The following is a 27,318-nucleotide window of genomic DNA, read 5'->3' on the forward strand; positions in this document are numbered from 1 at the left end:
ATGATCAGTCAGCTGATGTTCAGCACATCCGCCTGACCCGCTACTGTTTACAAATCAGCGACAGAGTCCGATACAGCAGAATGAGGAGTCCTGCGTGATCTGATCAGGTACCTGAACCACAGCAGGTTATAGATGACTGTGTGGCAGTACTTACACTTATATTACCCTGCGCATGTGTGTGTGCGTGTGTGTGTGTGTGTGAGACAGTCCGTTACAAGTTAGTCTCGTGGCTTCTAGCTGCAGTTGTGTGTCGGAAGTAAAGACAGGCCCGTGCATCGGGTCGGTTACAACTTGCTAACATCCCGGTTAATGTTACTATGTTAGGATCTTTTCTGCTTTCTGTCATATGTCGGCATATTCAGTTAACATTAACAACTACAGTCGAGTCATGGCACGTTTATTTAACTAGCTTGGCCTTTAGCAGTGTTAGCCGATAGCGGATACAAGCTAGCTTAGCTGTTTGGCGTTTTGCCCTGCCTGCATCGATAATCCTGCTATATGTCACCATCCGATGGGCATGAAAAACAGACACTTCAAGCGTTTATGTTAAAATATACATTCATTAACAGTGCTGGCTGTGAATTGTGGCGTCAAACCGTAAACAAACGATAGATTGTTAGATGATAGATTTGCTAGTGAAGTGTGCCTTTAACCTGTTTGCTCGGACTGGCCCACCCTGCCGGGCAGATCCAGTGAGGGGTTCAAAGCAGTGCAGAGGTTTGGACCTGCACGGTTTAATGCGGTTTCACACAGTTCCTCACATATCCAAGAACCAGTTCAGTGCAAATATGTGTGCAGGGCAGGCTGAATGTGTGCAGGATATTTTGGATTAGAGGAAAAAGCCTCTTGCCTAGAGGCAGAAATCAAGAGCTGTGTTGTTGTTATTGTTGTTGTTATTGTTGTTGACTCTCCAGAAAGGAGACACTGTCTCACAACTGTTTTGTGAGGCAAGAGCTAACCTTTACTACAAATGTTTGCAATGACATAAACAGCTAGAGGAAGTAGATTGTCAGTTGTGGGGATTTTTTTTTTTGTTGATACTTGCTGAATAGGCTGTTCCTACATATAACTGAGTGTTCCTGCATGTTTCTAGATTGTCGTTTTACACTGCAGGCCTTCCTTTTAATCCAGTGATTTGCTTTTTGGCTTGTGACCTATTAGAATAAGACAATGTGTACTTAAGATCACTCAAAACTGGTTGCATAAATCTGTGAGGTGCTCTGATGAATCTTTTTAGAGGCCTGAAGAAGTAAACTCATCCAGCAATGCACAAGAAAAAGGATTAACATGGTTTTTACACATTTTCATGGACAAAATTGCAGAACTTTCTCATGAATTTTTAAGGACCTATGATAACATTTTCACTTTAGAAGAACGTGCTTTACTGGATTTTCCCAGAAGAATTTCATCACACAAAAGAAAACTCCATGACATTTCCAGATTCCAAAACTTTCAATGGATTTTACTTATTTTATGACCTTTCCAGGGCTGGAAAACAATTCCATGACTTTCCCTGGTTTTCCATGATTGTGGGAACCCTGGATTAAAGTCTGTTGTTGATCATCTTTTAACTCAATTTAATTCATCTTGTGCCTTTTGGTCTAGACCTCCGGGTTGGGATCTACGTTTTGTATACAGACAAATATCTGTCAGGGTTAATCTCCTGTCATGTTTTTGGTAATCGAATCAAGTCAAGACCCTGCATGTTCATGGTATTTTGCCAAGGTTAAGATCCCGAGCATGTTCCCAGCCTCTCGCAGAGCATGTGACTGCTAGCTCCTGGGCTCTCACTGTGTGCTTAAAGTTGAGGCATGTGAGTTTGTTTAGCTGGGGTGTTTCACTTTGACTAAACTGCAATCTGCCGCTCCGACTGTAGCTGCCAGTGACAGCTCCTCTCACTGCAGAATCCTGTTTGAATATTCATCCTCTGAAGAGCCTGTGTGTTGATTCTCTTTCAGGATCTGTTTTACATTTGACTGCTCTGACAATGGTTCAGCTGAATTGAAGACTAATGGATTGCTTCAGCTAATGACTAATGTTATTATTTACACCTAATAATCATTTTCATTTAGAGCTGGAAACAAAGCTGCAGCCTGTTCATGTCTGGGGAGTTACAGTTGGTCAGATGTCTCTAAATGGAAATTTTGCAAGCACTTCAGCAAAACATTTAATACACTTTAATCTGGGTTTAGTTTCAGAATAGTTTAGCCTTTGTGCCTGCAGGCCAATGAGCTTGGAGCGGGCTGAAGCTTTTGTTTGTGTCAGCTCGGCTTGAACGTGAGATCTCTAAGCATGTGGTCGAACAAAACCTGCCTCTGCATTTTGAAGAAGAGCTGAAGTGAATTTGTCACGTCACCCCTGTTGCTGTTCAGCTGATCTGCAGCTCAGAAATATTCTCATGGCCTGAAAGACTGTGATACTGCCTGGCTTCGATCAATTGTGAAAACAGTGGTGGAAAGTTTTAGGCTGAAATATATTCAAGTGGCTGCTTTCAGATTGTGTTTTAAATTAAAAGGAGGTGAAATCTTTTTGAGGATAATTGAAGTTCAGAGAAAGGCACTTGACTTTGGTATGCTTCCAGTGTGCTTTACTCAGTCAGAAACATCAGCATTGCTCCTTTGAAATCATGCTTGGGGTGATAACTTTGAAAGGGGTTGAGAAATCTTAATGTTTGTAACAACATAATGGAGCTACAGTTTGGATCTAGCTTCATGGGCTGTTGTTGTAAATCCCAGAAACACATCCTTTGCCTCCGAACAGATGGACGCAGTGTTATTTGCCTGTTGATTTATTTATGCATTTCATTATGTATTGATTTGATTATTTCATGAAAGATTCGTGTTTTGAATTATTGAGGTGTCTCCAGGTGCTGCGGATTAAATTATGCAGAAGCTAATTTGCCTTGATTATTATGTGGTAAAGTTGGGATGTCGTTTCACGTTCGACTCTGGGAGGAAGTAATGAAGGCAGCAGAAGGCTAAGAGAAGACTCGCTTCAGGCGAGACTGCTACAACACGGCGTGGCCTCGAGTCTTTTGCCCGCATCATCTTTCTTTCACTCACAAGACATGCCTCCTCAAAGCACGGGGAGCAGAGACAGATCTGAGAAGGCCTCTTTAGAAAGTTTAGAATGACTTTTTATTTTTGGAAAGAAGGGACAAAGGATGTGTTTGCAGGCCTGTTGGGAAAAATGCTCCTCAAAATATCTTTTGACACTTTGTTCAATGCAAGTTTTCATCAGATAGTGATAATATGAATTGATATTCTGTGCGAGGACTACTGAAATATTTGTAGTACCACAGGAGAGTTTGATAAGTCTTTCATGCCAATCTTTTAAAGTAAAACTAAGAAAACAGGCTATTATTGGAGATATCTATTCACAACATTCCTCTGTCTTTCCCTATAGTTATGGATTAGTTACGATTATTTAATGGGATAATATCCTTTTTATGAGGGAAGGGAGAAAAACCCCTCAGACTTAAGGAGTGCATTAGTCATTGAGGGGGAACAGATGTTTCCTAAGAAAACAGGCACATACATTATGCATATAAAATTATTTCTATTTTGAAGGCGTGTGGAGCTGATTTATCGAGCGGTGTCCCATTCACATGGTTAATAGGTTTAAGAGATGCCTTTGTTGTGTTATTTCCACAATTAATAAAGCGAAAGGAAACATAATGCTCTGTGGAAGCGTGCTGTTCTGTAGGCCTGTGTATTAGGCTAACCATATTCATAAACGTGGAGTAATCCCAAGCCGGATAAAGAACGGAGGGAGAATTGTTTAGCCTAGATAGTGATGTCTCACAGAGAAAGTTAAACTTTTCTCGTAGCTGTGATTGTTGGCAGAGAGATGTTGGCTCACTGATTACCTGCTTCACACTGTGACAATATTGATGTTTAAATCATTTATCATTATAAATTGACATTTACATCTCACACTGCACAATGTGTGTTATGTAAGTCTGCAGCAAGCAATTATCTCCATTATTGATTAATTCAACAATTATTGTCTTGATTAATCCATTGATTTGTCGATTAAAATGTCAGAAGATAAGAGTAATAAAATCCCATGTGGATTTCCCTGGAGGCCATGGTGGTGTCTTTGTGTGTTTTGTCTGATCTACAGTATAAATCCCAAAGATACTTACAGATACAGGTACAAGAGTAAAATATGTGAGAAGCTGAAACTGGAGAATATTTTTTAGTTTTGCTTGATAAATGATTTAAACAATTAATTGTTAATCAGAACTAGGGATGTCCTGATCCAATGTCAAAGATCGGTATCAGGTCCGATCAAGGCATTTTTTTAACTGATTGGGCTATATTGAACTATGTAGTGTGTGAGTACAGTTTGTTCAGGTAACTCGGGCGCAGTGTGCTTCAAAGCAACAAACGCTAACGAATAAATTAGGTTTTTTATATATATATATATATATGTGTGTGTGTGTGTGTATATGTGTATACATATTGTTTTGTTTTTGTACTGGATGTGTGCATCATGCAGCTGTATTTACTAGGATCTGACTGGGACTCAGTAAATACTCAATATTAAATTATTCGGATTGTAGGCAAAAAAACCTTGATCTGGAGTCAGTACATCTTTAATCAGAATTATTGCAGATACATTTTCAGATGATGAGCTGATGATTAGAATAATTGTAACTGTTAATTGTGCAGCCCTTCTGCACTGCAACCTAAGTTCAGTGATGTTACTAACAGCATAACAGCATTTTATGTCAACATATAAATATAAGGACTGCAGCTAATGACTATTTTCATTGTTAAGTAACCTGTTGTTGTTTTTTGTTGATTAATCGCTGAAATGTTTTTTTCATTGTATAAAAGTGTCATGAACTTCAAATGTCTTGTTTAATCTGTCCACACACCCCAAAACAGTCTTTTTACCTTTATTAAGACAAGAAAATATCAAAATCTGACTCTTGAGCAGCCAACAAATGTTTGGCATTTTCAAGCAAAACTCCCAGACATTAGTCAGTTATTTATGACTTACGGCCATTAATAAACATTTTTTGTATATTTTTTATCATATGTTACCTGTTGATTCATACTGCCATGTAGTTGTATCTGTCTGATTTTATGATTTTATCCAGTATTTTTTGACACCATTCAATGCTGTATATAGACACAGCATGCACCACACAGCGTGAAAATGATCTGTGCATGAACTCATAACCTAAACATAAAGCCAATACATTACACAAACTTCATACCTACATCACAGCTTTCCCCTGCACAAAATGATCTGTCTGCATTTTTCATTTTCATTTTATGAGCAACAACAGATTCCTTTTAACTATAATAGTTCCTTAATATCTTTGGATACACAGTTAATACCGTCTTTGTTATGCGCCGACCAGTGTGTTGACATCAAAATATGGAATGAATGCATTAATTTACGTACTTAATGACCTCATTAGCATTACTGTTTATGTTTAATATATTACTGTGAGCGTGGCAGAGCATCAGCCAGCTCAAGTGCTTCATGTTAATTTAAGCCGTTCTCCACTGACGGCAATAAGTGTCGCTGTTTGATTTTGAGCAGCAAAGTTGTGTTAAATGCATAAGTGAATAAACTGCAACCTCTGTTTGTTTGGGTCATCACAATGCAAAGAACCATTTATGGTAAATGATTTATGTGAGGCCTTTATTTCATATCCCAGTTTGATCCTAATAACTAGGGTATAAAGTGAATTATATATCAAAGCTTTATGTAAGGGCTATTAGTGGAAAGGTAGTTCATGACATTAGCTTTCTTTTTTGCTGCCTATTACTGTGTTTTTTTCAGCATTACACGTTCCTTTTATAACACCACATTATTTGTTGCCCCTTTAGGGGCTGAAGGTGTTTAGTTTCCTCATTACTGTTTCATATTCTTGCAGAGTCATCCTTTTCTTTGGAGTCTTGGCTGAGGAGAATCACGAGGCTGTGACAGTAAGTCCAGAGATTAAACAGTTCAATGGTGTTAAATGTTAGCAGCAGGGGGGCTTTATTGATTGCAGTAAATAGATTTTGCATACAACCCTTCATGAAGAAGTCAGGTCAGGGTTAGAATAACACTCGTGCTCAAGAAGATTTAAGCAGAAAAGCCTGCCAGCACAAACTGCGGTCAAAGGTCAGGCTCTCTATCATGGTGTTTGTCAGTTTGGTGTGAAGCTGCTGTGCTTTATCATTTGGCATTTATATAAAATATGACATAAGCTACCCAAAGTTTGTTTTGTAGTTTTTGTAGTCTCCAGCTGATCTGCTAGCTGTTCTGTTGTACTAACCTGTGATTTAATTCTGGTTTCTTTGTTCTATTTTTTCTGCTTTCTCTCTGGCCTTTTATTACTTTCTCCAGATTCGGCTGGGCCGCGGTCATGCAGCACCCCAATTTCGAGACCCGCCACCCGCTCCAGACAGACGATCAGCAGGAGACGGGCTTTGACCCTCTCAATAACTTCAACAAGAATCGAAGCAGTACGTCGACTCTCAGGCTAGACTAGGATCCAGTCCTATCTTTTATTTTTACCCCACTCCTCAGTTTCGAGTGTCAGTGTTACATGGACTGGCTGACATCTTCCCCTACCCCATGGGTATACTAGTGATTTCTTTTGTTATCCTTGTTATAAAGAAAAGGGACCGTTATATATTAAAACAACACTAAAACAAGATAAAATTGGTCATTTGTGGGTTTCTTTTGATGCTTGTACCGCCGTCTCTTTTGGAGTGTGCCTCTAAAAAACCTGTTAGGGCTACATGACCTGCCAAACACTTTGTCCTACCCCTCCATCCCAACAAGAATGAGGACACCCTTCCTCTAGATGTGAACATGCAAAATGAAGGGTTAAGGGCTAAGTGGTAAGAGTAATGGCTGGATTGGGATTTGGCTTTGGATTTAAACTCTCAAATACAAGCTGAGGCAAACATGATTTAGTGCCTGGACTCAAAACATACTGCTGCTTCTGTCGTGCTGGGACTGTCAGAGAATCTGACCAGTAGATGAGGCAATAAGTAGAAGAGAGACTCACAATGACTTCAATTTCTCGATAGAAAGAGATGATAAAAAAAAAAAAAAGCAGAGCTCACTGTGAGGTGTGAGTCACATCCGTGGCAGGCGACGCCCCCGGGGCTGAGGGTGTTTTTGTGTTTTTATGTTTACGTGCGAGAGAGAGAAGATGTTGGGGGCTGGCATGTTGTGGTGGAACTGATGAATATTCATGCTGAGTGTCCCTGTGGAATGATCTACTCCTGTAACTAATGTTGATAGACAGCTCTCCGACTTGAATGCATGTTCACCTGCGGGCCAAATTAGACTTATTACCGCCAATAAAGACAAAGACGGGTATGATGCTTTACTCTTTGTCGTCACTTGCCTGCTTCTGGCTCTTTTTGCTCCACTACGCGGCGTTAGAAAGAAAAATAACTGCTGGGTCATGTGGATGCATTAAATAGGCCGGATCCTTATTGTAGGTGTTGTCAAAGGTTATGTTTTTGTCTATTAAGCTTTAAAAATTATTGATTTCTAGGTTCATTGCTTCACATCTCCCCCTTGTGGCTGTGTCTGTGTGTGCTTTCACAGGAGGATCTCTTGACAGCAGCACTTACTCACAGTCTCAGTCAACCTTCCTCTCATACAGGTGAGTGTTTCCAGTATTTTCTTGTGTGGGTGCAGCGTAAACTTTTGGCCCAGTTCACTGCTCCAGCCTCCTGCTTTACTGCTGGATGACACATTAGATGGAACGCTGTGCCCAATTTGGGTTGAGAAGCTCATAAATCTCCTCGTCCTCTGCCTCCCCTCCCCTGCACAGGAAAGAATGGGACGACTTGTTCCTCAACAGTAATTACCTGGCCAGGATCCGGCAGGCAGGCATCAACGGTCGGCTGAGGAGCAGCCGCTTTCGGAGCGTATGTTGGAAGGTAACTGCCAAGTGGATAAAGTAGTCCTATCGAGTTTGATTAAAGTGGCTTTGGCAATTTCCCTGTCGCAGAAAAGACAGCAGTCCTGGCAGTTTGCAGAGCGTCTTTGACAGACACAGCGGCCTTGAGTTTACTTTTCCAAAGTGTTTGAGACTTTTAAGAGGGGAATTCTTGTTTAGGTATCATGATCTAACCCATGTTCTGGCTCTTTATAGTTGTACCTGGAGGCCCTTCCAGAAGACAAGGGTCAGTGGATCAACAAGACCAAGGAGCTGCGGGCCCAGTATGAGAAGATCAAAGAAACGGTGAGAGCGCCTCTGTGTGGCCATTTCCCACAGCGTCATGAAAAAATGGTTCAACAGACACCTACATTTGCAGCAGCTTTTTGTTTCTACAAAGAGTAAGGCTGTTTTTAACTTTAACATTTGAATTCTAAATCAGTATCTGAATACTGCACACATTTTTCATGTCTATTCATTTTGTTTAAACCTGGTATTTCTGCATAGTTGCAGATAAAGAGTAGACTGTACTTATATTATTAGTACTAGTCGGTAATGTTTTTATGAACTTTTTCATTATTTATTGTAGCTGTAATCATATGTTATCTATCCTTCTAGCCGGTATGATGAAATCGGCATTGCTTTAAATAAAGCGTAATGCTTAGTCAGTTTTCCCTTTATAAACAATGGTTGATGCTGATAATTAGTTAGTATTATAATTTGTAGAATTGGATTTCAGCAGTGGCTACATAGGATTGTTTCCAACTTGTGTGATCCGAACATTTTCAGTAACTCCACAGCACTGTTAAGTCAAAAAGTCAATATCTTTTAAAAAAGATGTAATGATTTCCAAAATTCATGTTTTTATACTTCAAACTATTCAGCTTCAGTCCATATTAGTTGGTTATTAGCCTTTCAAAAACAACATTTTTGCTGTGGTCAAAATACGGTTTGCTCTCCTCGCTTACCATGCTCAAAGGGAGCCACGCACCTGTATTTATGTGAACAAAAATGAGGTGGTCATGAGGAAAAAAAAGTTAATTTCATTTAAAAAAAAATTAATCAGATGAATCACTTCATTCAAACAAGTATCCTTTGGTGGATTTTTTTTTCTTGTTTTTTCTTATTTTAAGATTATATGACTATGTAAAACTTCATCTGCAAACCACAAGTAGCTTCGAATGTATAAAAATTACATTTGGTACAGCCAGCAGCGATATGTGAAGCTTTGTGGCTTAATTTATAATCGCGCTTTTCTATCTCTAGATATGGTGATAAGAATTGGTTATTCATTGTGTTCAGTTAATTTTATTCGTAATTACTTTGAGGAAACTGTTTCAACTGCCGCCAACATTTAAAATGAAATAGAACTTATAATTGTCTACATTATACGCTGCAATAGTTGAGAAAACTCTGGACACATTATGGTCGTGCATTTCTGGCACTGCAGCCCTACTTAATTAACTGATCATTGATCTGTAAATGGCTTTTATTTACATCTTTGTTGTGTTTTTTTTTTTTTTTACAGCACATCACTAACCCTCGTAAGGCTGCAGGCCAGCAGGACCTGGTGGTCAACAACCCGCTGTCCCAGGATGAGGGGGTAAGTGTGTGTGTGTGTGTGTGTGTGTGTGTCTCAGTGTGTGTGTGTGTGTGTGTGTGTGTGTGTCAGTGTGTCGGTTGTTTCATATTTGCACATGAAATGACTCCAGACTGTGTTGTTGCAGTAATTATGAAGTGATTCTTTAATCTTGACTCATGAACAGATTATTTTAAAGTTATTATGAAGCCATTTAATTGATGCTGGTTAAGTAATTAATAATGTGTTTAAAATATTCAGAAACTAATCTAATTTTTTCCCTCTAAAATGTATTTCTCATCTCACAGTTAATTTGCCTGCTGCTTTACCACTTATAGTTTCTGATGTATTTGTGATAGCACGCACTCAGAAAGTCACCTGACAGTTACAGAGCAGAGCAAGAGCTGTTATTGACCACCCAGGGAAGTTGTTTGGATGTTTTTTGGAATATGTAATTTGGTGCTAATTATAGAGAAAATAAAGACAGCATTCAATTGGTATACTTGATCGATTCAAATTAATTTCTAGTGTAAGTTTTCTAGTCGGTACACAGCAGGTTTGGTGGATATGAAACACAGTCTGCAGGTAGATACAATTCAACATATAAGGAATAAAGTTTCCATTAATGAAAATATTCATATTTATACAACACGACTACCTGGGACAGGTAGCAACTTTTTATAAGCAAAATATTTTTTGAGGAAACTGCAAAGGAACAGAAAATGTTTTAGATACATTGTTAGGACACGAAAAGCAAGTTAACTGCACAAAAGTGCCTGGTCTCTTCTGTAAGATCTCAAGGTTTCGAGATAATGTTTTAATGTGTCGTGTTTTTTACTTGTCCTACCCAGAGCCTTTGGAACAAGTTCTTCCAAGATAAAGAGCTGAAGGGGATGATCAAACAGGACGTGATGAGAACGTCAGTATGACCATCAGTCTTTTAATTTATGTGTTTCATGAAATTTCTATGCATCCACACCAGTGACAGACCTGGCCGAATGCATTATGTTTTCTGGCTGTCTGAATTTATGTATGGACAGATGGATGGACCATTTGTCAGTCCCTCTCTTGTAAAAGTAATATCTCAACAATGCCTTCACGGGATTTCCTCAAATTTGGCACAAACGGCCACTTAGACTCAAAGATGACCTGATTAGAATTTGGTAGCGAATGGTCAAGGTCAATGTGACCTCACAAAACATGTTTTTAGCCGTAACTCAAGAATTCATATGCTTATTCTACCAAAATTTCATACAAGGTCTAATATGATAAATTGATGACGTCTACATCCAAAAGGTCAAAGGTTAACTACACTGTAATGTCATAATATTCTGCAAAAACACTTTTTTTGGCCATTACTCAACATCGTGTCTCAGAGACATTTGGTCAGATACTGAACTGGTGACACTAAATCTGGGTCCCCACCTTCAAACTGTGCTGTATAGATCTACTGTGCTGCCGGGTTAAACATCCATGTTTTCACAGACATAAATATAAACTCTGAGTGCAAACTGATTGGTTCGCAGAGGCATACAATTGCAAGGCAGTAATTCTAATTCTGTTTGCATAAGGTTCCCTGAGATTCGTTACTTCCAGGACGACGATGTGAGGACCAAGCTGACAGACATTCTCTTCTGTTATGCCAGAGAAAATGAGCAGTTACTGTATAAACAGGTACGACTGACGCACTGTCACCACAGCCCGTCCACAGATCGAAATGTAAAAGTCAGACATCTTTGTTTTCTCTTAAAGGTCCTTAAAGATTGGTCCTTTGATGTGTCTGATTGGGTTTTTTCACAGGGCCATTTTGTCATCATCTAGTCATGTCTGTCTGTCTGTCTGTCTTTTTGTGTGTGTGTGTGTGGCCGGCCAGTGAGCTCAGACAAAAGAACAAAAATGCCTTTGTAACCTAATCATTATTAGTGTCTGTAACAGGTGCCAGTGAATGAATAGACGGCCAGTGCCGCATCTTTTTTGCAAACTGGAAGTGACACACGGCTGGGCAGTGGCTAACAATATCTAAATTAAACCTGTCATCACAGATTAGAAACCTCGTGCATCACTATTAAAGAAAGGCTGACCATAAATGAACCATCATTTCTCTCTCCCCTGCCCTTTCTACATCTTACACTCCCTTCTCTGTCTGCAGGGGATGCACGAGCTGCTTGCTCCCATAGTGTTTGTGCTGCACTGTGACCATCAAGCCTTCCAGCACGCCAGCGAGACGGCCAGCCCCAGGTCAGTTCCTCATAACTGTGAAACTGCACCTTTTACCTGCCTGTGCTTCAGTAGCTCTTTTCAGAAGCCAAAAATATTTCTGCATCTATTTGGGGAATGATCATTTTTTTCTTTTTCCACAGCGAGGAAATGAAGTGTTTGTTGAACCCAGCTTACCTTGAGCACGATGCCTAGTGAGTACAGTCCTAATAACACAAGAATAACGAGTGTTCACATTCAGAAATTTCATTACTTTTCAAATAACGGGTTGGTTTACATGTCTGCTTCCATCTCACAATATGTCCTCTTTGTTTTCCCATTATTTCTCTTACTCAATCTCTCTGTCTCCCCTACACACACACACACACACACACACACACGCACACCTCTGTCTACAGCGCCTTGTTCTCACAGCTGATGGAGACAGCAGAGCCGTGGTTCTCCAGCTTTGAGAGGGAAGTGAGGAAGGTCAGTTTGAGCTGAAGAACTGCTTTTGACATTGTAATTACAATAATTGAGTGCATTGTAACACAATGTCAGCTGATTGTGCCATAATCACTGCACAGAAGACATGACATTAGACATGCAGACGAAAGGCTATAACCGCTTTAAGTAATATTCCTCAAGATTTTAGTCCTGCTTGATTTGACGGCACCCTTGGTTTCCAGGGTAACAGCAAGTGCAAAGTCATGCTACAACAAACACTACTTAAGCAGCTAGTTTATCAAAACTACAACAACAGAGGTTTTGGTATATTTGTTTACAGTGCAGCCTAACAAACTTATGTTGTTTTATAAGAAAGTAGGTCTGTAATAATTGCAACCATGATTTGGTTTCATGCTGTGCACAATGCAAGTAGTTTTTCACAGTGAAGAGTTGATTGTAGAGGAGTTAGAGGAGTGCTGCCTGCAGCTCTTCATCCCACAGCTCACTGTGACTGCTGCCTCTTGTTCCATTACTCCCTGCAATATTTAAAACTGATTCACAGTAAAACAAAAAATTAAAAAGATATAAATGACTTTTGTCTTGTTTTGTAAAGGCATCTTTGATGCATTCACAATGCATTTAAAAATACATTGAGTTTCCTGGGACTGCTTCACAATAACGGCAACCAATTTTTTTGCCAATTGTATGCTTTAAATTTTAACTCACAGCAGTAGCAAATGTTGGATTTACATCAGAGATGTTCCATTACATTTTTTTTCCTTCCTAATATGGATCCTGAGTACTGGGCTGGTGCCATTGTGTTAGAAAAAAAAAGATATGTACTACTAATCCTGAATGGATGTAAATTAATTCATTCATCATTGTAACCCTAAACTCATGTAAAATTTACAGTGTAAAATATTGCCAAATTTGCAGACAGTTTTTGCTTTTTGGCTAATGTTACACTATTTACTAGATCTCAATTCCTCCCTGCCGTTCTAAAACCGTAGTTGCAAGTGGCTGCACAGTGCAATTCTTAGTGAAGAATACCGCTTTAGAGCAGCGAAGAATTGATATCCACCAACACCGTTTTATCCAGGTGTAATGCATAGACTACCATACTTGCAAATATACAGTCCAACATTTTAGGCAGTGTTAGCATTTCTGATATTGGCCTCTGTATCGTAGCAACTCTAGTTTATATTAATACTAACTTAATACAGCTCTGATATGGCTGTAGGAGAGTGAATAGTGAACATTAACCTCCTGTGAATCCTCAGTGCTTAAGTAGGCAATCATAATCAGTATGGGAATGGCGGACTCTACCACTAACAATGTAAACATCTATACAGTGATGTGAACAGAATAGATTGAGTGGCTAATACTGAAAAGTGCTGAGCATAAATGGCATAAAAATGGGGCTTTATCTAAAAAAAAAAAAAACAACTCAAAGATTATAACTTTAATAAAAATAACTTTAATATTCTAATATCTAAACTTTTTTTAAACTCAGACAATTCTGTGCCCTCCCAAAAAAAGGACCTGTATTTTTTTTATTGCTTATTCTCAACTTATCCAGTAAATGTCAGACAGAGATGCTGCTAATGAATGTTTATATAATGATATGCTAATTACGTAATGATCTACTGCCCTAGGGTAAAGAAGAGATGCTGACCAGCATCCCTTTCGCGCGGCCCCAGGACGCTGGGCCATCTGTCGCCATAGTCACCAAAGTCAACCGCATCCAGGACCAGCTGGTGAAGAAGCACGATGTTGAACTGCACATGCACTTAAACCGGCTGGAGATCGCCCCGCAAATCTACGGCATGTCAGTATTTACACCTGAACCTCTGTGCGTCTGACACTTTGACCCTCAGCTGTTCACAACTACAATTACCCTTTATCTCTGTCCTGCAGCCGGTGGGTACGTCTGCTGTTCGGTCGTGAGTTCCCACTCCAGGACCTGCTGGTGGTGTGGGACGCCCTGTTTGCTGACAGCATCACTCTGGACCTGGTGGACTACGTCTTTGTTGCCATGTTGCTCTACATCCGAGACGCTCGTACGCTCCATTTATTACTGAATAATCCAATAACGCCATGTGTTGTCTTTGTAGCATGTCATTTTATAAGAAACACTTAACTGGAAGAATGTGATTTGCTCCACTTCATTTAATCAGATGGAGTCACAGTGCTTTAAATAGAATACCATACATGTTTTCTGCCATACACACAGGCGAGAGGGGGGTTTAAACTCTAATGTCGGCACACATTGTCCCTGCTCAAGTGTCTTTAAATAAGATGAAACTGATGCCAAAGGACCAAATTCACATCGATACAGCATTTCAGATTATTTTAAATCAATCTGCACTTTCAGGAAAACTGAAAGACAGAGCTCTACATCGCAAACACTGAAGATAAACAACATTCTAATGTTGTTGATCAGCAGCGCTGCAGTGCTGTTACAACTACTGTAAGTGTCCTTGGAACTAAGAGGGAGCTGTTTATCAGATAGATGCTTTTCTGAAGGGTACACTGAAGGTAGAAGAAATGCTAGGATTGATGGGAACACTTAGAGAAAATCACTTTTGACACACTTGATTTTGCGCTGGATGAAGTGTGGTGCAGCTGTGGGAAGGACTGTTCGCTCAGTGCTTGCCAAGTTTCACTGTATTGCAGTGCTGAAGTGTTTTCGGCATTTGAAACAATTTATGAAAGCATATGCCTCATGTTTTAGGAAGTCAAAGTGTAATTTCTAATACATGAGTGTCCATTTAGCCCGCTTAAGCATTTTTTTTAAAACTAATTCTGACCAATCCAAAATCTGTCACAATTTGATGCATCACTAAACACTAAATTTGTTGCTCTGTCTGTTTCAGTCATTGCGAGTAACTTCCAGACCTGCCTGGGCCTGCTAATGCACTACCCTCCATTAGGAGACATCAACTCCCTGCTGCAAAAGGCTCTTTTCCTCCGAGATCCCAAAGTAAGCAAACAACCGCACCAGCATAATTAATTTGAAAATTATTGTACATCTATGTACTGCTAATGTGGTTTAGTGGAAGGGTTTGTTACTCGTCAATTTCCCTGAAAGTCCCGTGGTGGTATTTTAAGCACTTTCATTATGTCTGAGCTGTCACAAGTTAAAACGGAGAAGAGAAAGACCTTTTACACATAAAATGTTACACATAAAATAAAAAAGAAGAGGATATTTTTTTGGCTGAATATGGCTACTTTTTTTCTGTTATTTAGTTCTTATAGCAACAGAGATACTGTGCTAACTATTTTTTCTGCAGAGGTAGCATAGGAGAGGATTTGCAGAAGTGAAACACTTAACCCACAAACACTGAACTTAAATCCTTGAACAACAGTCACATGGCGGAGGTCAAACAGCCTCATCGCACTGTGAGAATATACTTAGATGTAAAAATAAAAAAGTAAAGTTAAAATTGGCAGCAAACATTTTAGTTCCCCACACCTCAAGGGATTTATGTCAAGAGACTTACTGTAAATGCATGGCGCACAGGTGCAGTTAATGAACCAGTTAATAAGAAAGAGGAAGTTGCACAGATATATACTTGTGTAATATTTACTAACAATAATGAGACCTCTGCTGTATATATTGTGTATAACACACGAATGAAGCTTTTAAATCTTGTTAAAACCTGCAACATTTGAATGATATTAAAGATTAAAGTTTGGACAGCCAAAGGTCACTAATACTGTCTGGCTGTTTTACTCACAATGCCTTACAAATAGGAAGCCCGCAGTGACCAGAAAATGAGAAGTAACACATTCTGCACAACGACTTTGAAACATCAAACACAGCTGACGAGGAAAACCGCTATCTAAAAAAAAAAATGTTCTCGTCTGATACACTGGTACAGACTGATCATAAAGTCCCTGTTGTTGTCAATTCCCTAAAATATAAATACATTTCTACTCTAGTCGACGCAGATGTCTAACAACATTGTGTCACTCTCAGTTGCTACAAAAGGTATGTTCAGTTGCAGTGTTTTGTGGAGTGTATCGAGAACATTGAGAATATACAAATTGGCCTGAGTTAATTCAGTGCTGACCTTGATTTAGACACAAAAAGACTAAAGGTGTTAAAAAGGACTGGAGGTTTACATACTGCAGGGTAGTGGTAATTTCATTAACAAAAACTACCGCTAAACACTTTCATGTACAATCTTTTTTTTTCCATGATTAAGACGAGACAATTAACTGTGACTGTCAGCATGTAATCTACTGTTACTACCACACAGCTTTACTCAACAATGACAGGAACAGGGTTTGGGAGAAAGAGTTGAGGTGAGAGGCTAGATTGACTAAAATGTACAATATAATGTGATGACTACAAAAGACTAAATTGTCAGTAGAAAAGTACTAAAGAAGTTGTGTGTTTTTTTTTTCACCAAAGTGAGATTAAAAGGGCAGACTGTAAGTAATCTAAAACTTGATTTTAAAATATTGGATATGCTTGACTAAATATGATATAAAAAAAACCCCAAGACATTTGACAGGACTAAGACTAAAAGAAATAGCTGACAAAATTAACACTATTGTTTGGACTAGATCAAGCCAGCTAGAAGAATTACATCACAAATTGCCTTTTTGATTTCAGCTAGATGACAGTTTCTCCGTGCCTCGTGTTAAGTGTGATATGGTACGTTCTTCAGTAGATCACAATCATAAATTTGAACACAGTGGAAAAACTGTGATATGGCTGAGTGTTAAAAGAGAAAATGGCGAGTCTTAACATGAAGAAATGTTGTTGCCTAATTATAGTAGCTGCTTCCTATTTTGATAGTGTTAGACTGTTGTGACTGCCAAATGGTGAAAGTGAAAACAAGACCGGTTGTCAGCGAACTTCTGCTACCTTTATTAATGTGAAAATCTGCTGAGGTGCAAAAAATATTTCTCTGGTATATAGCAGAGTCTTTCAGCTGTCAGCATATTTTTCCACTTATTTTACACTAAACCAAAGGCCTTTTTTTGTAACTCTCCGGTAGCCCTCCTCACACACAAAAGCATCACACACTTTTACCTTTTATATGAAAACCAGTTGTTGAAGTGTGTGCACATTAAATCCATCATTACTGGTTCTCTGACTTTAGCTAATGCCTCATTGTCCCGGTATCTTCTCCAAATTCACTGACCTGAGAACTCAAACACAACAACTCGCAACACTCATGTCCACAACTCTCGTGGGATGAATATCCAGGAAGGTGCTGATCCAATGTGACAGTGTTTCCCTCAGGTGAACAACCATGTCACAGCACGTCCACATCACAGTTACACCTGTGGGGCATCATCCCTAATGACGGAGGGTCGAGGGGGAGGCAGCAGGAAAGAAGCACATTGCGCATATGTGCTGACTCAGAAAAATCAAGACACACATACTCACTTGTTTATGTAGTCATGTGTGCACGCACAGTGTCAAAAATGAACCGATTTTAGGTTGATGTGTTTACTGTGTTTATCATGCACACCAGACATTTTTTCTTTATTGTAAATTTGCTAATAAAAGTGTTTTTATTCTGTCTTTCCTTTTGTAGAACTATCCACGACCCGTCAACTACCAGTTCCAGCAGAACCTGGATTACTACAAAACAAGAGGAGCTGACTTGATGAACAAGACACGGTAAAAAAAAAACCAAAAAAACACACACACTGTTCCTCTTTCAAATATCAACTGTCAGTGTTCCCTTTTAAATTTTCCACTTTTATCTGAAAGTACTTGGTGTTTCACTTTGGTATGAATCACTCCTCCCCTTCTAGACTTTTAAAGTGGCTGTAAAAAGTTTTTAGTTTCATCCTTCAGAGAATAGAGGGTTTTTATGCCTCCGCACCGGCGGGACGGAGGCTTTGTGTTTTGGGGTTGTCCGTCCATATGTGCGGCCCATTTTTGTGAATGTGATATCTTAAATAAGAGTAGAGGGAATCTCTTATTGGACTCAAGGATGAATAATTCGATTTTGGTGATCATAGGTAAAAGGTGAAGGTCAGTGTGACCTTGTCTGTTTTATTCTTGTACACTTGATATCTCAAGAACACCTCGAGGGAATTTATTAAAATCTGACACAAACAACACTAACAAAGAAGAAGCATCCATTGATGCACTTCTAATGGTTTGTAATTTTGTAGCTATACAACTTAACTCAAATAATAAAGGGTTAAATTTCAAGTCTTTGTTAGTTAATCCTAATTTTCTACAGAATAAAATTGAAACAGTGCCAGAAAGGTGGGAAATAAATCTAAAGTAATTAAGTATCCACCATTTGTAAATTACAGTCTAAAACATGCAGACATACAGATTCGTTCGACCTGAAGTCTGAAGTCTTTTGTTTATCCTTTCTCACTTCAACATATTTTTCTCTTTCCAGTTCTGGTTCAACAAAAACTGCCCCCCTCAACATCAACAAGGTCTCCAGCAGCCTGCTGAGCTTCGGCAGGAAGCTGATCGCCCCGGCAATATCTGGTGGCTCCAGTGGCATCTCTCCAATCAACAGCGAGGTACACTCCTCCTCTTCCTCCTCATCCTCAACCTCTCCTGCATCTGCGCCTGCGCCCACCCTGCCTCACCCGCTGGCTGAGCCCCCACCAGGCCCTGCCCCACTGCAGACCCAGAGCCACGCCCAGACTCAGCACTACCGCTTGCTCAAGTCCGAGAGCATGCCTGTCCACCTCAGCAAAGGTGAGTAGCAGGAAACACACACACACACACACACACGTGCATTATTGCTGGCTGTAACTGAATCAGCTGCATGTACAGATTAACACCAGTGCAGATGTGGTGGGTGTGGCAGCATCAGCTTTGACTCTCCTGTCTGTTAGATGTAGTTTCAGGTGGAGTGTCTCAGGTCTCTCTCCCAGCCCAGACTCAAACTGACACACAAGGTAACTGCTACCATGGCAACTGCTTGTGTGACACACCCCTCCTTAATTTTACGCGCTTGTGTCGTTGCATGTCTGCACTCAAAGTTTGACATTCAGTCTTCCTGCCGCTTAATCAGCAGCTGGTTAGTCTCATATTAACAGCAGATGGACATCAGTGTACAGAGCATGCACTATTGGATTTTGTCCAGCAGAGGGAGATCACTGCTCGCCACATCAGAAGAAATTAGGCTGATGGCATGAACATCATGGATGAGTTGTGGCATCTGCTGTCAGTATTGTTTTGACCATGTGCTTGTCATGTGTGGTAGTGCGTAGTTTCAGTTGTTGTAAATGTTGTGTTTGTGTGTCATGTGTTTGCAAGTTTGCTTGTTTTCTTTGTCCTTGTAAGAAAAATGCAAAAATACATGGTTCCCCCGGTGTCCTGCTTTTTTGAAGCCTTTGAATATTTTTTAATTATAATCAATTGATAAATTTAAAAATCAGTTTAAAATAGATTAAATAAATTTGCATTTAAATGACTCATTAATGAGCATCATTCACAGAGCAGCAGCAGGAGCTCTGATTGGTCTGACTCTGCACATGACTCCTGCCAACATCACACAGCTGGCCAATCAGAGCTCCTGCTGCCGCTCTGTGGGTCGGACGTCATTTAATTTTTATGTGGCACGCATTAATTACAGCGTTCACAGAACCGAAACTGTAACTGTCAAAGCAGGAGACAAAACAACTGTTAAAAAGTTTAATTATTTTAGCTATTCAACTTTAAAAAAATCAATTATTTGATGCATCATTTAAATGCAGATGTAATTAATCCATTTATTCTTGCTTTTTTATGTTTAACAGTTTATTGATTTTAATGTAAAATCTATGCTTGAGGCCTCATATTCTTGTCTTGTACCCTTCAACCCCTAATTTAGATATTAAAGGAACCATAACATCTCAATATTTCTTAATATAAAAAGGCATTTACAGCATTGTGCCAGTATTATGTGACAATAAAAACATCACAAGTCAAAGTCCATTTGCTAACTTTTTTTGAGCTTTTAACTGCATCTCTGTCAGCGGAGGACCATAAAAACTAGTAGGTGGACCTTGAGCTGAAATTGTTATATGAGATGTACTGATCCCAAGGGCAGAAATGAACGTCCATGCCAAGTACTATTATACTGCTGTTAAAGCAGATAAGATTTTAGGAATCATACGTTCATATTTTCTATTCAAAGTTGTGCATATTTGTGTTCATGTTGATATTTTGTCTTCTGTCCTCCCTCCTTCTGTCCTGTCCTCAGGCCAAAGCTCCAGGACGGTCAGCTCCTCTCCCAGCATAGAGAGCCTCTCTGGTGGGCGGGCTCAATCCACTGCCTCCCCACCTCTGCCCCCCTCCAGAGGGAGTGATGTCAGCACTTCATCTCCACCCCTCTCCGCCACCAAAAAAGAATCTTTCTTCAACATCACTCGCTCTCGCTCCCACAGCAAAACCATGGGCAAGAAAGAGTCGGTGAGCTGTTCCACCTGCTGTCTGCTCTAGTTACCATTCCTTTCTTTTTATTTGCTGACAGACTGTCGACATGTCTTTGCCGAATTCTCTGTTTGCCTCACTTCTTTCTCTTCTCTCACAGTTACCCCATTTCCTCCTCTGTGGGTTTCTTTTTAATTGTCTCTCTTTGACCTTCTCTGTTTGTGCGTGTGTGTGTTTTATCATCAGGATGAGGACCTTGAAGCCCAGGTATCATTCCTGCAGGGCCAGATCAATGACCTTGAGGCCATGAGCAAATACTGTGCCAAAATGATGAACACTCACATCTGTGAGTACGGCAGCAAGAAACATACATTACCAACAAATCACCATGTTCGTTTTCAGCATCTGAAACAAAAGTTCACATACTAAAACGCTTGAAGTTTGCTCCTTTTTTTTTGTCTGAAAAAGTGTATTCTTCTTTTATTTTATTTGAGTAATTGTTTTATTTTTTGTGTGTTCATTTCAGTTAAAGGGATAGTTTTTTAAGTGGGGTTTTATAAGTTGGTTACCAATAGTCAGTTAGTGTGTTATCTACAGTAGATGCCCCCCCCAGTTTGAAGAAGCAGGCAGTAATATTGTCACCAATTTTAATAACACTGTAGGTCTCTACAGGGTTGGATTTTGGTTGGTTGCATTTTTTTCTGCGGACTAGCCCCAATTTCGCCCTACATTCACAGGCATCTAAACAGGATTTAAACGACTCAAAGCGTACAGCATAGTAGGTAGAGTTAAATTCACCTGTATCTCATCAACACAGGGTTTACAAGGCAGGACCCGGGTACACTAATTAACACCAACACAGCAGAGATATTCACCTGCATCTCAACAGGATTTACAGTACAGGAACACTAAAAGCTAGCAGCAAAATAACATCCCTATTGTAACACTTGTTACGTTAGATAACTTTAAATAACGTGTTAAAGGTGGACCAGGATCAGAAGACTGAGACAGCTGGAGGTCAAGGTCTGAATATCCGTAGAGTCACTACACAAGGATACATTTGAAAAAAAAAATGCATATAATAACATGTAACAAAATTGTACAGTACACAATTTACCAATGAAAATAACTAAAATAACTAACTAAAAAAGTGTACGCATGAAATACCCTCCCCCTCTCTTTTAAGTGTCTGAGTCCAGTCCTGTCGATTGTTGGGGCCCAATCCAGGTGCATGTGTGTGTCTCTTTTATCTGACCTACCGCACTGTGAAGTGGCGTAGGAAGTCAATCGTTGGATGAAACAGTGTTCACAATCACTTCCAAGATCTTGTAGATCGGCTTGCCATCCAGTTAACTGGAGTCTCTGGATGTCCGTTCATTGTCGGGTGCTCTCTTCACTGGATGCTCCTCTGGGTGCTGGAATTGGTCGAGAAACCCGTATTTTACCAAAACCTGACCAACAGACAGGTCACACATCCATATAAAGTTACACCTACACATCAAATCAATTTAGGGCACACCTCACATTAACCACATTGCATTAAACATCACCAAGTATCAGTACAGCATTTGTTTCAATTCACAATTTTCAATTGGCTCTGTTGTACAACAAAATTAATGCTTCTCAAACTTAACCAAAATAATTTATAAAATTACTCTAAGTGCTCATAACTTAGCATTAACTTAGAGTTAATCCTCATCAATTCACAGATAAAAAATTATTTCTATAAGGCACATTATTGCATTTTACTGCAATTACTATATTGTAACCCGCTGAAGCCCTGGTTGGGGAAAACCAAACTTTATTACATGAGTTTAATGTTGTAAAAACAGGATTAACATTCATTCAAACTTGCATTAAATTCAGTCTCAGTAACTTAAATGCACACTATTGCCTTAAAAGGCCATATTAAACATTCACTGTATCACATTTTGTACCCTCACATGACAAATCATGGTCTGATAACCACGTTTTCTCCGCCCCCTAAATGCTAACACTGGTAGCACAGGATTAAGGGGTTTTAAACCCGTTAGCATCGCGGCTAACGCTAGTTTAGCGACTAACGAACTTCCCGCTCTGAATTTTCAACCTCAAATCAACATTTAGCGGACTTTTCTTTACTCACCACTTCACAATTCCAATATCTGTGCCCTCAGTCAGGACAGCAAGTTGAGTTTAAATCCCACACATACGTTCAAGACCAACACAGAGCTCGAGCATGACAGGTGAATATCTCTGAACCCCAAAAAATGACATTTCAAACCAGCCAGCAAGGCATGCTGGGAGTCTCCTCTGATTGGTTAGAATCTGACCTGCAGTTCACCTCATCAGCCAATCATAGTGTCAATCAAAATTACTGCTGTAAATACGTTTTTAATACAGTTTAGCAGTTTAAACTCTTTATTATTTTGTCCCTTTTATGACTGGGCCACACTACCAAATAAAAATACATTCTGTGTATGTAAAATACATGTTTGTCCAGCACATTTAAGCATCAAAATGGCCAAGGTAATTTTATTTATAAAGCTCATTGAATCACAATTTGCTCCAGAGGGCTTTATAGCATACAACTTCCCTCTGTCCTTAGTCCTTCATATAAAACAATAACCCAAGAAACACTTTAACAAGGAAAAATGGTGGAAACCTGAAAATGCTTTCGGCTCTAAATTGTTTACTCAGTTGTGGGAATTGTGATCTGATTCTGACAACATGCATAAAATTACAGACACATTAAAAAAAACTGGCTGAGCTCCAATTTTTTTATGTAGTGCTGATTAGGGAATTTTGTAGCAGGTTGTGCAGCTCAGTGAGTGACTGCTTATTATGTCTCCACAGGTAAAATCCAGGAAGTGATTCTCCAAGAAAACCTGGAGAAAGAGGATGAGGTCCTGGTGTCACTAGCTGGCCTTAAACAGGTGAGTCTGAGTAAATGCACATTATGTTTGGGATGTATTTTTGTAACTGTACTCTTTTTACATGAGTATCTTCACTGTTTGTTTCTTTAACATCCACATGTTGTGCTGGATCCTGTCAGATCAAAGACATCCTTAAGGGGGCGCTGCGCTTTAACCAAAGCCAGCTGGAAGCCGAGGAGAACGAGGAGATCTCCATCGCTGATGATCACTACACCTCCACAGCAGCCACCGAAACTGCTCTGGGCGCCAACAATCACCAAGGTGACCACCAACAACAAGGAAGCAGCAGGCGGACCCGGGACTCTGATCTGGACGGGAACGTGAGCACTGATGAGAAAGATGAAGAGGAAGAGCAGGCGATGACGCCACCTGAGCAACAGGTTAGCTGTACATCAGTCCTCTTTTAAGCTGCTGGAATTAGAGCTCTGCACTGTCACAGCACCTGTATCGGTAATAACAGCATTGCTCAGTTCACACAGGATTAGTTGTCAGTTTTTTGGTCTAATTGTTTGACCTTTTGATCCAGTGTTCAGTATCTTTAAATCCGATCATTTTCATACCACAAATTGTACCCTGTGTGCAAAAATGATCCAGTGTTTGTACCAGAATTGTATTCTTTGTAGGATTAGGCTGCTAAAGCTATCCCATTAGGAATGAATAAAACCCAGAATTATGCTGCATAAAACAGCAACTGTATAATGAAAACACACATGCTCCCTGAAGTCTGAGATTTCTTGCTTCTGTATACGTCTAGCTTTAGGGCCAAACAAGCAGTAGACAGTGGTTATACAGCCTTGGTTTTTGTACACACCTTCTACCTACAGTAGGTCGCAGCTGGAACTCCAGGAATTTGGTAAAGCACACAAAAGTACTGCAATGGAAGCTAGGCAATGTACTGCTGTGGATGGTGTACGCAAAACATATTTTAGACAACTTTAAAAAAGTTGTTGAAGTGTACACTGTATTTAGAATATTTTAAGCGCTTAACTTTGCCCTTTCAGAAGGGCTTATCTATGCTCTCTTCATTACCTAACTCCACTGACAAAAACAGTAATTCTACCTTGCAGAACATGGGAGCTGCTAGTCTACCGCTGCCTCAGTTAATTTGTGTTATTGTGTGACTTTGGTGACTTAATTAGCTCTTTAAAACACCAAAGTCACACAACACAAACACACTCACTGACTAAGGCAGCGGTAGACTAACAACTCCTGTGTTCTGCAAGGTAAAATTACTGTTTTTATCAGGGTAGTCTGGTGGCTTTGAAGAGCGCATAGATGATGATACACTGACCATAGATGAGTACCTCATACATAATTTTAAAATAGGAAAACAGAATCTTTGCTAACACAAGAAAAATACATGACTCTCACCTCTCTCCTGCGCAGGTGGCGTCTTCACTCGGCTCCGAGGGTAAGAACTGGGACGACTACATCCTTGTATGCCAGGATGGAGACCTTCCGGCAGCCGAAGGAGGAGGAAGAGCCTTAGCTGAGCGCACCCCTCCAATCAGGCGAGGGCGCGGCTTGGTGCGAATGGAGCCTGAGGGCGCAGCCGGGACCTTCCATGACCCCCTGATGGCTGGCACCACCTCGGGCTCTTCCAGCCCAGATGAGGGCTCCACCCACAGCAAGGACTCTGACTTCACCATTGTCAACCCGAACGACCTGTGAACGAGCAAATCACCTCTCCTTCTCCTGCTCTTATATCACATCAGAGGATGTGATAGAGAATAACTGACTTTGGCTCAGAGGCTGGAAGCTGCAGTTTTTGGTGGAGCGCCACCGGAGCTGCTGTTGGCTAAGAAATTGCACATGTGGACTGTGACACTTCCAGTCACAAATACCGTATACTCTGTCTCTTTACCTGTCATCTGTGCCACCTCAGTCCTGTCTAAGCTGATGCTGTATGCTATCTCATTTACCTAATGCCTGTCTCCTCATTATGTTGTGTCTCGTCACTCATGATATTTAACTGTAGCGTCCTGCTCTGCACAGAGGGGGCGCCATTGAACTGCGTACCCTGTCACTACATGATTACTCTGAAGAGTTTGACCTCAAACTGCAATTTCTTTCTTAAGGAGGACTCTCTCCTCTTAAGCTTACTGTAATGATTTGGAGTGCGATACTCTGATTCTTCTGAATGTGGAGATCTGGCCATACCTCTGCCTGTGTTGTGTGTGTGTGTGTGTGTGCGTGTGCGTGTGTGTGTGTGTGTGTGTGTGTGTGAAGCTCTCCTCTCTGATACTGAAAGGAAAAAAGGATGAAGTCCTCCTGCCAGTTATAGAGGGCAGCTTACTCCCCATCCTAAACCAGTGCCTCTGACCATTACTCTTCTCTCAACCAAACAAAACCTGACTGTGATCTTATTCTTTTTTTTTTTAAGAAAATATTTTTAATCCTTAGTTTCCTGGATGAAAATTATTAAATTATGGAGTATGTCTTTCTTTCCCCTTTTTTTTTAAATTGATTCCAATGTGGACATTTTAATGTGACAGTTTTCATTTCTCACATTACAACTGAGTTGTTCTCGTGTCCTGTGGAAACCATATAAAGCAGCGCACAGAAAGTATGTCCCTCTAGCTGCCCACTCAGCATAATTAACTCTAGACCAATAAAACTACATCGCTCTTGCTACAAACTGAAGTCATTGTGCCTGTTTGGGAATGCTGTGCTTGCTTTTAAGACGCTGATGTAAACTTTTGTGTATATGTGTTAGTGACAGGAAGGGCTACAGCATTAGTGTTCTATATATCATTAGTTTAGAGATAAATTTGCCACTGGGAAAAAGATGTCTGAGGTGTTCAGGTTCACTTTTCTCTCTTGACCTTTGAAACAGCAATTGAAAAAAAGCAGTTGAAGAGCTTTCTGTCAAATCTTATGGTCTTCATCAGCAGTTGACGTTGATTTCCATTTTTTAAAACTATCCAGGACTGTTGGTTACTGTTTGTAAATGCGCTCGCCAATGAAAGTGAAAGTAAAAGCCAATTTGCCGATTCACTCTCGTTGGCATTTTTGCCTCATCATGTTTGTGGTTTTTTCTGTGCGAAAACTCTGCACAGTATATCATGGACAAAGAGGCCCTTAAAATGCTGAAAAAAAGAGTATACAGCTATGCTAATGGCTCTGTACCAAAGCACAGTGAGCTTAAAGCTGTCATTAGAATGTTAACATGCTCAAAGAAACACCGGCAAAAGGCTGATAGTTAGCTGGTATAATGTTTGCTCTATCTGCTTTGTAGTTATGCATGTTAGCATGTCTGCATTTGCTAATTGGCACTAAACCAAAAGGCGTGTTAATGTTGGAAAAAGCATTTGTAGTGCAGGTGTTCAGTCATAAACCAAAGTATTATCTTGTTGTGATGATGGTGCTACAGTAAAAGTTAAGATTCATCCTGAGGGAAACAGACATGTCTGTAGCAAATTTCATGGTATTTGTTTTGGAGACATTCAAATTTAAACCTCATGGTGGTTCAATCAGCTACAGAATTCATCCTCTGTGGACCATGAATCCCTGTATATAATCTCATGTCAATCCATCTAACAGTTGCTGGGAAATTTCAGTTTGGAATAAAGTGGTGGACTTACCGACATTGCAATCCTTGGAGCGGCTAGCGTGGCTTTGATTGGATAACCAGGACCAGCACGACTTTAAGGCCCAGTGGGACTCCATGGGAAACATGGAGTGCCAGGACAGAAGGGAGAGCAGCGGCCCCAATGAGACAAGCTCCATCTGCTGATGAAGATCATGTGATCTGAACAGAAGAGCTACAAAATGAACTCTGCGGTGAGATTGCTGTCTTTAAGTTAACTTTTGGATAAGATGTTTGGTAAAAAAGACAAATACATATCATTTCTGTGATCTTGTTTTAACTATAATCCTTAAACCTTAGTGGGCATTAAAGCTTTAA

At 40.0% G+C, this 27,318-nt stretch overlaps 2 protein-coding genes across 6 annotated transcripts in view; one reads left to right on the forward strand and one right to left on the reverse strand.

The window, feature by feature from the left end:
- Positions 1-26,049, forward strand: tbc1d5 (TBC1 domain family, member 5). 2 transcript variants are annotated; one of them, XM_042506520.2, is made up of 23 exons: positions 1-107; positions 5,900-5,951; positions 6,358-6,476; positions 7,579-7,636; positions 7,808-7,916; positions 8,132-8,221; positions 9,444-9,518; positions 10,346-10,413; positions 11,066-11,168; positions 11,644-11,732; positions 11,855-11,905; positions 12,110-12,179; positions 13,793-13,965; positions 14,055-14,197; positions 15,014-15,120; positions 17,696-17,781; positions 18,524-18,834; positions 18,975-19,037; positions 20,327-20,535; positions 20,743-20,842; positions 23,332-23,411; positions 23,531-23,791; positions 24,798-26,049. In XM_042506520.2, exons 3-23 carry the CDS (start codon positions 6,377-6,379, stop codon positions 25,080-25,082), a joined length of 2,631 nt encoding a protein of 876 aa, XP_042362454.1. In that variant the 5' UTR covers positions 1-107; positions 5,900-5,951; positions 6,358-6,376; the 3' UTR covers positions 25,083-26,049. The 2 variants fall into 2 exon arrangements, with proteins under 2 accessions (XP_042362454.1, XP_042362455.1); XM_042506521.2 differs by lacking the exon at positions 18,975-19,037.
- LOC121957495 (inactive phospholipase C-like protein 2) overlaps positions 22,854-27,318 on the reverse strand; it is a 40,177-nt gene continuing 35,712 nt past the window's right edge. The window contains exons 13-14 of one of the 4 annotated variants that reach the window (XR_015779560.1): positions 24,783-27,143; positions 22,854-23,719 (exon numbers count right to left, since the gene is read on the reverse strand). The gene's annotated coding sequence lies outside the window, so the exon portion shown is untranslated. Of the gene's footprint in view, positions 23,854-24,782; positions 27,163-27,318 lie in introns of all 4 variants that reach the window. The other 3 variants (XR_015779558.1, XR_015779559.1, XR_015779561.1) reach the window with 3 other exon arrangements.

This window comes from Plectropomus leopardus, chromosome 17 (assembly GCF_026936395.1).
Source record: "Plectropomus leopardus strain MGB_pleo_1.0 chromosome 17, ASM2693639v1, whole genome shotgun sequence".
In the NCBI taxonomy this organism is placed as follows: Eukaryota; Metazoa; Chordata; class Actinopteri; order Perciformes; family Serranidae; genus Plectropomus; species Plectropomus leopardus.

What these genes read in the sequence shown, in the direction of transcription:
- tbc1d5 (XM_042506520.2), top strand. Translation starts at nt 6,377, where the DNA reads ATGCAGCACCCCAATTTCGAGACCCGCCACCCGCTCCAGACAGACGAT. An exon ending in TTCGGAGCGTATGTTGGAAG is followed by an intron (nt 7,917 to 8,131) that starts GTAACTGCCAAG and finishes GGCTCTTTATAG; the next exon opens with TTGTACCTGGAGGCCCTTCC. An exon ending in GACTCAAACTGACACACAAG is followed by an intron (nt 19,038 to 20,326) that starts GTAACTGCTACC and finishes TCCTGTCCTCAG; the next exon opens with GCCAAAGCTCCAGGACGGTC.